Genomic DNA, 11,659 nt, shown 5'->3' with positions numbered 1-11,659 from the left:
CACGACGGCGCGAAAAGGCACTTATCCCGACCGATTCAGGGCCCGATAATGGGCTAGGAGCGGGGCTGGGTCATCTACACGCGCCAGGCCTTGTCGCCGCGTAAAGGCGGCGCCGCATACATGGCGCAGCCGCCGCCGCATAACTGGCGTTACCCGCGCATGCGTGGTTGCCGTCCTCTCCGATTCCGCCCTGCAAGACAATGGCGGACGGATCTTGCGGGACTGCGGAAGGAAGGAGATCCTCCTTCAGAGAGGACGGCCCGACGATCGGTGGGCACCGATCGCGGGCCACCCCACATTTGAGGTACCCCCCGGTGCAGGATTCCCCCCTCCCCCCCCCCCTCCGCAGGCCGCCACCCCCAGCGTTCCCACGCTGTTCCCGACGGCAGCGACCAGGTGTGGACGGCGCCAGAGGGAACCCGCCGTTTTGGGCTGGCCGCTCGGCCCATCCGGGCCTGAGAATAGCAGGGGTGCTGGAGAATCACCAGTTTGGGTGTCTCGGGCGATTCTGCGGCCTGCGGAACTCGACCGGGCGTTCCTGCCGCTTGGGAGAATCGCGGGAGGGCGTCGGACCGGCGCCGCGGGAAATGTTGGCGGCCCAGGCGTTTCTCCCAACTGGCGCGGGAGTGGAGAATCGCGCCCCTGGTCCCTGAATTCCCTCCAAAAGCCTTGTACTGCCTCAATGACTGCTCACTTCCTGATGGCATAATCTCTTCTCCTGACACCACATTCCATCGGCTTATCGAGGCTGCATACCACGGGCAAAACTCCAGCTCTTCACTCTGACCGAGCAGAAAACAGCTGCACCAAAAGGTTACCTTCAGAGGTGAAAGTTAACCGGAAGGGTCCGGTATGACATACCGGCATGAAAGTGGCCAAAGCATTTAGTACAAGTGTTCGCCATGATTCCGCCTCCTGAATGTGTTTCTTTTAATATCAATTTAGAATACCCAATTATTATTTTTTTTTCCAATTAAGGGGCAATTTAGTGTGGCAAATCCACCTAACCTGCACATATTTGGGTTTGGGGGGTGAAACCCATGCGGACACGGGGAGAATGTGCAAACTCCACATGGACAGTGACCGAGGGCTGGGATTAGAACCCGGGCCCTCAGCACCGCAGTCCCATTGCTAACCACTGCTTAATTGTGCTGGATCTTCCTTAATGTGTTAATTGTGCACCCAAGTTACCATCATCGCTTACATAAATTCATGATATAGGAGCGGAATTAGACCATTTGGCCCATCGAGTCTGCTCCACCATTCGATCATGGCTCCTCTCAACCTGGCCTTAACTCCACCTTCCTGCCCGTTATCTATAACCCTTCAACCCATTCCCCATTAAAAATCAGTCTAACTCCTCCTTAAATTTATTCGCTGTTGCAGCACCCACTTCACTCTGGGTAGCGAATTCCACAGATTCACAACCCTTTGGGAGAATTAGTTTCTCCTGAAGTCCGTTTTAAATTTGCTACCTTTTATCCTGAGATTATGACCTCTCGTTCTAGAATGCTCCACAGGAGGAAGCATCCGCTCCACGTCTACTTTATCCACACCTTTTATCATCTTCAATGCCTCAATTTGATCTCCCCTCATTTTTCTAAACTCTAGAGAGTATAGGCCCAAACTGTTCAATCTCTCTTCAGACAACAAACCCCTCGCCTCTGGAATCAACCGAGTGAACCGCCTCTGAACTGCCTCCAACGCCACCACATCTCTCCTCAAATAAGGACACCAAAACTGTACATTCAACATGCTTTGATGGCTGAAGAAGGTGAGCGAGGCAAGGCTACAAAACATCTAAACACCAAGGTAAGAGCTTTAAACTTGAGGTTGTGGTTGAGAGCTGGACGCTGCATTGTGATTCCCGGGATCTCATTCGGTCAGCACGACAACTTTCAACTAGTTCCCAAAGCAGCAGAAAAAATAAAGTCCCGCCCCCTCTCTCTCTCAAACTACTTCTATTCTCTGAGTTAATCTGAATGACACATGTTTCACAGCGATCAATGCTTTTAAAAAATAAATTTAGAGTACCCAATTCACTTTTTCCAATTAAGGGGCAATTTAGCGCGGCCAATCCACCTACCCTGCACATCTTTGGTCTGTGGGGGCGAAACCCACGCAACTCAGGGAGAATGTGCAAATTCCACGCGAACAGTGACCCAGAGCAGGGATCGAACCTGGGCCCTTGGCACCGAGAGGTAGCAGTGCCCCAGTGATCCATGTTATTGATTGCCTCCTGATTCTCACTCAATGAGGGCTGACCGCTCTCGCGGATGGGTCTTCCTGCCGAGCGCTGACTAATGTCCTTCCCTCTTTCCACCGCCCCCACCCACCGCCCACTCCCAAACAAATGCTCATACATTTTACAAAGTATATGATAGGGATGGGCAGGGGAGGGGAGCACAATTAACTAACAGTCAGAGATGGTTCGTGTGCATTTGTTTTAGTCCCGGTGAGAAGGCAGATGAAAACGTTCAATGTGGAGTTGCGATTGACGTGAGCGACAGTAGTGATTAGATGGTGAGTGACAGGTGGGTGATGGACCGGCAGGATATGTAATTCACTCTCACCCCTGTTTATCTTTGCCCCTTCAGTTCACAGCACCGAGTGACTGACCTTCCACAGCCTTTACAGCTCTCCGGGGCTTCTCCAGAGCCATCGCTTTTCGGAGCACCTCTGCTGCCCGGCGCCTCTTCTTCAACCTCCTAGTAGCTTCCCTCCCGATGATTCCTACTGGTCTCAATAGGATTTGATTTGATTTATTGTCACATGTACCGAAGCACAGTGAAAAGTTTGTTTCTGCGGCCGAGGTAACGTACACAGTAAGCAAAAAAGAATAATCGACAGAGTACATTGACAAATGGTACATTGACAAACAGTGATTGGTTACAGTGTGGAACAAGGTGCCAAACAAAGCAAATACATAAACAAGAGCAGCATCGGGGGTCGTGAATAGCGTTGAGGAGTCTAGCAGCTGTGGGGAAGAAGCTGTTCCTATGTCTGGATGTGCGACTCTTCACTTCTGTAACTTCTGCCTGGTGGAAGGGTCTGAAAGCCCTGGCAAAGCCTGGGTGGGAAGGGTCTCTGATAGTGCTGTCTGCCTTCCTGAGAAAGCGGGAGGTGTAGACAGAATCAATAGGAGGGAAGGCAATAGTATAACTAGAACCCTGACTAAGGGCAGAGTGGGGAAGAGAGACAGCTAACATTAGAACTACAGCAGTTGCAGGTATAGCCCCTGAACGAAGAAGCTATTTTCCACCTTCCCTGAACCTGAAAACTATCTCCCAGATGTGGCCACCTTAACCCTGGTTGCAGTAATTACTTGCTGGATTTAGCTCAGAGAGTGATTTAATATTGGATGTTGTTTGGGTAACTGGGTGTCTCAGAGTTTCAGGTAAACGTTAGGGACCAAGGAATAGTTTCATGTAAAATTATGTGTGTATAGTCATCCGTCTCCTTAAGTATCACAGTCTATTCTAATCCATATTGTGTGTATTTGTCTCTTAAGTTAATAAATATTCTTTTTTAATATTTATTGTTCACAGGACTGTTCCTCACTGGGCTGAGTATCATTCCCCACATTATACCAGAAAAAGCATGTAATAATAATAATAATAATCTTTATTGTCACAAGTATGCTTACATTAACAGTGCAATGAAGTTACTGTGAAAAGCTAGTCGCCACATTCCGGCGCCTGTTTGGGTACACAGCGGGAGAATTCAGAATGTCCAAATTACCTAACAGCACGTCTTTTGGGACTTGTGGGAGGAAACCGGAGCACCCGGAGGAAACCCCCGCAGACACGGGGAGAATGTGCAGACTCTGCACAGACAGTGACCCAAGCCGGGAATCGAACCTGGGACCTTGTTGAAGCTATCATGCTGCACCATTACAAACTGGTGTTTCAAGTTGCCCTTCTGGGTTTTGGGATACCTTTGCATTTAACAAGTGCACACACCAGATCAGAACAGAATTGTTCCTTCCTTGCTGCTCGACCTTTCCCTGGGCCGTCTCCCTGCACCCGGACCCTCTCTCTGGGTCCTCTCTCTTTGGCCCTCTCCCTGGACTCTCTCTCTGGGCCCTCTCTATGGACCTCTTCTCTGCCTCTTTTCCTGGGCCCTCTCTCTGGACCCCCTCTCTGGCCCTCTCCCTGGGTCCTCTCCCTGGGTCCTCTCTCTGGCCCTCTCCCTGGGCCCTCTCCCTGGGTCCTCTCTCTGGCCCTCTCTCTGGTCCTCTCTCTGGCCCTCTCCCTGGGCCCTCTCCCTGGGTCCTCTCTCTGGCCCTCTCCCTGGACCCTCTCACTGGGCCCTCTCTCTGGGCCTCTCCCTGGACCCTCTTTCTGGGCCGTCTCCCTGAGCCCTCTCTAGGCCCTCTCTCTGAGCCCTCTCCCTGGGCCAGGACCATCTCTCCTGGCCCTCTCCCTGGACCCTCTCCCTGAACCCGCTCTCTGGGCCCTCTCCCTGGGCCCGGACCCTCTGTCCTGGCCCTTTCCCTGGACCCTCTCCCTGAACTCTCTCTCTGGGCCCGGAGCCTCTCTCCTGGCCCTCTCCCTAGGCCCTCTCCCTGAACCCTCCCCCTGGGCCTTCTCTCTAAGTTATCTCTCTTTATCCCATGACACCCATTGCTATGGCGCCCAAAGCTAGGTCCCATGGTCGCTACTTTCGCGCCAAGCGCCAGCCACCAAAAGGATGGCAAACGACATGGCAGGTCACCCCACTGCGGTCTGTGCCTCCGCCAGAACTGTTGGACATAGCTTCCTCGGCCTCTGCCCAGAACAAGCAAAGTAAACATGTCTTCATACCATGGAAAACAATGAGGGAGGGAATGGGTTACAGCCCCCCTACACCCCCTGCCAGCAGAGCAGTCAGTGCCCAGTTCTGGGCCAATCCCGTGACAACCATTTGCATTGCGAGTGAACCGAAAATAAAAATACTGGAACATAAAGGCATCTGAAGGGCAGCACGGTGGCGCAGTGGGTTCGCCCTGCAGCCTCACGGCACCGAGGTCCCAGGTTCAATCCCGGCTCTGCGTCACTGTCTATGTGGAGTTTGCACATTCTCCCCGTGTTTGCGTGTGTTTTGCCCCCACAACCCCAAGGTGTGTTGGATTGGCCACGCTAAAATTGCCCCTTAACTGGAAAAAATGAATTGGGTACTTTAAATTTATACAAGAAAAAGAAAAAAATAAAGGCATCCGGTGCCACACAGAGGGCAAAGCAATTTAAAAACCAGATGGTCCGGTACAAAACCCGACGATTCGTCCAACCTCCATCATAACGTGGCTCAGCAGTGCGCAGTGTGGCAGCTGAACCCAATTTTGTTCTTCAATAAAAATAGTGTAGGATAAACTCAGCAATTCTGTTCTGATCGGATGTGTGCATTTGCCCACTTTCCAGCGGGGGTGGCAGTAAAACCATGTCTGGTCCTGTTCTGATCCAACACATGTCACGAACCGGCTGATGTTGAACGCGAGGGTATCCAAAAACCCAGAAGGGTAACGTGGAACACCGGTTCGTGGTGGTGTACGTGATATTTTATTTTGGTATCAGGTGAGGAACAGTGTCCAGCCCAGTGAGGAACAGTCCTGTCGTTGTGTGAACAATTAAGAAAGAATATTTATTAACTTGAAAGAAAGACAAAAACACACAATATGGACTATAATAGACTGTATTTTTAAATTTAGAGTACCCAATTCATTTTTTCCAATTAAGGGGCAATTTAGCCTGGCCAATCCACCTACCCTGGGTTGTGGGGGCAAAACCCGCGCAAACACAGGGAGAATGTGCAAACTCCACACAGACAGTGACCCAGAGCCGGGATCGAATCCGGGACCTCAGCGCCGTGAGGCAGCATGGCTAATCACTGAGCCACCGTGCTGCCCCTTGCCCCCTGATTTCAGACCCCCATCCAGCCCCTGGAAAGTTTCTCCTGGTTTGAATCCATAGAATCCCGACAGTGCAGAAAGAGGCCATTCGGCCCATCTAGTCTGAACGAGCACCCTACCCAGGCCCATTCCCCCACCCTCTCCCCGCTACCCCACCCAGGGTCATGTTAGCGCGGCCAATCCACCTAACGTGCACGTCTTTGGACTTTGGGAGGAAACCAGAGCACCCGGAGGAAACCCACGCAGTCACGCGGAGAACGTGCAGACTCTGCACAGACAGTGACCCAAGGTTGGAATTACATAGATACATAGATACATAGAACATACAGTGCAGAAGGAGGCCATTCGGCCCATCGAGTCTGCACCGACCCACATTAATCCCTCACTTCCACCTTATCCCCGCAACCCAATAACCCCTCCCAACCCTTATGGACACTACGGGTAATTTATCATGGCCAATCCACCTAACCTGCACGTCTTTGGACTGTGGGAGGAAACCGGAGCACCCGGAGGAAACCCACGCGGACACGGGGAGAACGTGCAAACTCCGCACAGACAGTGACCCAGCGGGGAATCGAACCTGGGACCCTGGCGCTGTGAAGCCACAGTGCTAATCACTTGTGCTACCGTGCTGCCCACGGGGAATTGAACCTGGGACCTGTGAGGCAGCACTGCTGACCACTTTGCCACACTACCTTGATGGACTTTTCTTTAAACCCACCGCCTCCCCGCCAGTGCCCTGGGCAGTAATTGTTTTTGGGGGGGGGGGGGGGGGGGGGGGGAAGGGGCTTTGGGATGTTCAGGGATTTCCAGATCCAACAATGGCTGCGCTTCCACGCAGTGCCGCCAGGTGGAGCCCGCGAGTCCCCGGCGCCTCCAGTGATTGATGTGGAGATGCCAGCGTTGGACTGGGGTGAGCAAAGTAAGAAGTCTTGCAACATCAGGTTAAAGTCCAACAGGTTTGTTTCAAATCACTAGCTTTCGGAGCACTGCTCCTTCCTCAGGTGAATGAAGAGGTAGATTCCAGAAACATATATATAGACAAATTCAAAGATGCAAGACAATGCTTAGAATGCGAGCATTTGCAGTTAATTAAGTGTTTACAGATCCAGAGATGGGGTAACCCCAGGTTAAAGAGGTGTGAATTGTCTCAAGCCAGGACAGTTGGTAGGATTTTGCAGGCCAGATGGTGGGGGATGACTGTAATGCGACATGAATCCCAGGTTGTCTCGAGACCCTCCTCGTCTGAGCAGATCTCTCCAAAATCAGTTGTATTCTTGGACACACTCATCTTCATCAAGGACGGTCACCTCAGCACTTCGCTTTAACGCAAGCCAGCGGGTAACCTCACGATGCTCCACTTCTCCAGCTTCCACCCTAAACACATTAAAGAAGCCATCCCCGATGGACAAGCCCTCCGTATACACAGGATCTGCTCAGACGAGGAGGAGCGTAACAGACATCTACAGACGCTGAAAGATGCCCTCATACGAACAGGATATGGTGCTCGACTCATCGATTGACAGTTCCAACGCACCACAGCAAAAAAACGCACTGACCTCCTCAGAAGACAAACACGGCACACAACCGACAGAGTACCCTTCGTCCAGTACTTTCCCGGAGCGGAGAAACTACGACATCTTCTTCACAGCCTTCAACACGTCATCGATGAAGATGAACATCTTGCCAAGGTCATCCCCACACCCCCATTACTTGCCTTCAAACAACCGCGCAACCTCAAACAAACCATTGTTTGCAGCAAACTACCCAGCCTTCAGAACAGTGACCACGACACCACACAACCCTGCCATGGCAATCTCTGCAAGACGTGCCAGATCATCGACATGGATACCACCATTACACGTGAGAACACCACCCACCAGGTACGCAGTACATACTCGTGCGACTCGGCCAACGTTGTCTACCTCATACGCTGCAGGAAAGGATGTCCCGACGCGTGGTACATTGGCGAGACCATGCGGACGCTGCGACAACGAATGAACGGACATCGCGCAACAATCACCAGGCAGGAATGTTCCCTTCCAGTCGGGGAACACTTCAGCAGTCAAGGGCATTCAGCCTCTGATCTCCGGGTAAGTGTTCTCCAAGGTGGTCTTCAGGACGCGCGACAAAGCAGAATCGCCGAGCAGAAACTTATAGCCAGGTTCTGCACACATGAGTGCGGCCTCAACCGGGACCTGGGATTCATGTCGCATTACGTTCATCCCCCACCATCTGGCCTGCGAAATCCTACCAACTGTCCTGGCTTGGTACAATTCACACCTCTTTAACCTGGGGTTACCCCATCTCTGGATCTGTAAAGATTTAATCACCTACTAATGCTCACATTCCAAGCATTGTCTGGCGTCTTTGAATCTCTATATATATGTTTCTGGAGCATACCTCTTCATTCACCTGAGGAAGGAGCAGCGCTCCGAAAGCTCGTGTTTGAAACAAACCTGTTGGACTTTAACCTGGTGTAGTAAGACTTCTTCCTGTCCTCCAGTGATTGACAGCGGAGGCGGGGCGGGGGCCCGCGCGTGCGCAGTCAGATTGTCCCAGCCAGGTGGCGGATGTCGCGTCAATCACCCGTGGGGGGGCGGGGCGGATGTCGAGTGGGGGGGACCACTCAGATTGACGTGTGGCTCGACCAATGGTGCCGCGAGGCCGGCCGGTCCCTCCAAGGCATTGACGGACCGGCCGACCAATAGGGGAAGCGGAGTAGCCAATGAGGCGTCAGGAGGGTGGACGATCCGGCCAATGGGAGGGAGCCGGAGAGGGGGCGGGGCCAGTGGCGGGGCGGGGCCAGTGGCGGGGCGGGGATTGGTCACCCGTTCCCTGAGGTTATCAGGGGGCGACGTGATTGTCGGTGTTGGCGGCCCTGGTGGAGGAGGAGGAGGAGGAGAGGGTGAGGCGGGGAGGATGAGGGAGAACCGGGGAGGGGCGGAGCAGAAACCCCAGCCTGCGTTTACCCCTCACTCTCCGATTATTCACAAAGCGCATGGAAACGTCTGGAACAGTCCAGAAATGGGGGTGTGAGTAACAAACCCCCCCTCTCCAGCCCATAGCTCTGCTGTTACCTTGGTGATCAACACCCTCTCCCACTGAGAGCCCCTGAGGGATGGTCATTGTGGCGGATGGTCACTGGGATGGTCACCGAGGCGGTCATTGTGGTACGGTCACTAGAAACTGGAGCGGTCACTGGGATGGTCAGGGGGGTGGTCACTGTTGAACGGTCACTGGGCTCGTCAGCGAGGTGGTCACCGGTGTACGGTCACTGGAGTGGCCACTGGAATGGTCAGCCGGGCAGTCACTGGAACGGTCACTGGGCTGGTGATGGGGGTGGTCACCTTGGTACGGTCACTGGAACCTGGAGCGGTCACCGGGGTGGTCACCGTGGAGCGGTCACTGGGGTGGTCACCGTGGAGCGGTCACTGGGGTGGTCACCTTGGTACGGTCACTGGAACCTGGAGCGGTCACTGGGGTGGTCACCGTGGAACGGTCACTGGGCTGGTCAGGGGGCAGTCACCGTGGTACGGTCACTGGAACCTGGACTGGTCACTGGGATGGTCACTGTGGAATGGTCATCGAGCGGTCACTGTGAAACGGTCACTGGGGCGGTCACTGTGGTATGGGCACTGCACTGGTCATTGTGGAACGGTCACTGGGCTGGTCACCGTGGAACGGTCACTGCAGTGGTCACTGGAACAGTCATGAGCGGTCACTGGACTGGTCACTGTGGAATGGTCACTGGTACGGTCACTGGGCTGGTCAAGGTTGAAAGGTCACTGGGACAGCCACTTTGGGATGGTCACTTGAACGGTCACTGTGAGCTGGCCGTAGTATGATGGTCCGGTGGGGTGGGCATAGTGCGGCTGGGGCGGTCGCCGCGCAGCCGGTGAACAAGTTCAGCTTTGCTTTTTGTATCTTTTATTTCTTCTACCTTGTAGCAGATTCATTTGAATGCTACCAAAACTTTAAAAGGATAAAATATAAGGGCATGATGGAAATATACCACCAAAAGCTCCGGGCAACCGTGAGCATCCGTGTCAGTTGGTAAATTAGATGTCACAAGGGTCTTGAAGCCACTGACTTCACAGAAGCTGCTTGTCTGTGGTCGGGTGGAGGGTTGTTTGTGAGGACAGTTCACCGGGCTGATTCCTGGGATGAAGTTGTTGAATATGAAGAGAAGTTGAGCATGTTGGGCCGATACTCATTGGAATTTCGATGAATCAGAGCTGATTGTACTGAAGCAGAAAATGATTCTGAGGGTATTTGACAGGGTAGACCCTGAGAGAATGTTTCCCCTCATGATGGAATCTAGAATTGGGGTGTGCACGGTTTTAAAAATAGGGGGTTTCCAGATTCTCGGGAGTCGGGAGAGCATTATCTCTGCACTCTTCCTTTGTCTCCAACGTTCTCACAGCTTGCCCAAGTGGACAGTTCTTTGTGTTGGGAGCATAGATGGTGAGTTTGTGTGGACTGTCTGACTTGATGCTGTCCTTGCCCAACGCACTCATGCTTCCGGCAGATGTTTGTTTAAATGTGGCCCCAAGTTCCTAACGTTGAAAGCTGGCTAAGCTCTGTAGATGGGATGAGCTGCTGTGATGTTGAGTGGAGCAGAACTTGACCTTCAGGCATAACAGAAGTGGCTGCTGCTTTCGGACTCTGGGATGATTTACTCTGTCTCCCTTCTTCCGACACTATTCATTAAATATCCATTGCGAACTACAGCCTTTTCCTGCCTTCCTACAAAAGGTTCATATTACCAGGCTGAATGGAAAGCACATGAAAGTCTTGTGAAAGAGAGGAGACAGCTCCTTCTGTACATGTTACACAGAGTGACACTTGGCAGCTTGTCACAAGCTTATTGAGGTCATGAGGTCTATTGTTCATAAGACCAGAAAGAGGTTTTGTTCTGTTAGCAATTATGCCTTGGCACTGTGGCCGTGTCAATAATTTGAGCTCCATCAATGGCAGCCTTTAATATTGACATTGCTAATAATAGTTCTGGACCATGAGAGTAAGCCGGGTGGGAGGGGTCTTTGATTATGCTGCCCACTTTCCCCAGGCAGCAGGAGGTGTAGATGGAGTCAATGGATGGGAGGCAGGTTTGTGTGATGGTCTGGGCTATGTTCAGACTCTCTGAAGTTTCTTGTGGTCCTGGGCCGAGCAGTTGCCATACCAGGCTGTGATGTAGCCCGATAGGATGCTTTCTATGGTGCAAGTTGGTAAGAGTTAATGTGGACATGCCGAATTTCCTTAGTTTCCTGAGGAAGTATAAGCGCTGTTGTGCTTTCTTGGTGGTAGCGTCGACGTGGGTGGACCAGGACAGATTTTTGGAGATGTGCACCCCTAGGAATTTGAAACTGCTAACCATCTTCACCTCGGCCCCGTTGATGCTGACAGGGGTGTGTACAGTACTTTGCTTCCTGAAATCAATGACCAACTCTTTAGTGTGCTGGCATTAAGGGAGAGATTGTTGTCGCTGCACCACTCCACCAGGTTCTCTATCTCCCTCCTGTATTCTGTCGTTATTGGAGATCCGGCCCACTATGGTCGTATCATCAGCAACCTTGTGGATGGAGGTGGAACCAGATTTTGCCACGCAGTCGTGTGTGTACAGTGAGTAGAGCAGGGGGCTAAGTACGCAGCCTTGCAGGGCCCCGGTATTGAAGACTATTGTGGAGGATGTGTTGTTGTTCATTCTTACTGATTGTGGTCTGTGGGTCAGAAAGTCGAGGATCCAGTTGCAGAGTGGGGAGCCAAGTC

General features: G+C 52.5%; 1 protein-coding gene across 3 annotated transcripts in view; it reads left to right on the top strand.

The window, feature by feature from the left end:
* Window positions 1–8,739: 8,739 nt before the first annotated feature.
* LOC140403948 (transportin-3-like) overlaps window positions 8,740–11,659 on the top strand; it is an 81,710-nt gene continuing 78,790 nt past the window's right edge. Inside the window, exon 1 of one of the 3 annotated variants that reach the window (XM_072492231.1) lies at window positions 8,740–8,795. Coding sequence is in view for 2 of the 3 variants with exons in the window: in XM_072492229.1 (XP_072348330.1) it covers window positions 9,009–9,060 (52 nt within the window). In the remaining variant the exon portion in view is untranslated. Of the gene's footprint in view, window positions 8,796–8,818; window positions 8,923–8,955; window positions 9,061–11,659 lie in introns of those variants that run through there. The other 2 variants (XM_072492230.1, XM_072492229.1) reach the window with 2 other exon arrangements.

The sequence above is a fragment of the Scyliorhinus torazame genome, chromosome 29 (genome assembly GCF_047496885.1).
Source record: "Scyliorhinus torazame isolate Kashiwa2021f chromosome 29, sScyTor2.1, whole genome shotgun sequence".
NCBI classification, from domain to species: domain Eukaryota; kingdom Metazoa; phylum Chordata; class Chondrichthyes; order Carcharhiniformes; family Scyliorhinidae; genus Scyliorhinus; species Scyliorhinus torazame.
Note: the sequence above shows the minus strand (reverse complement) of the source record. Positions and strands in the feature narration are given on the sequence as shown.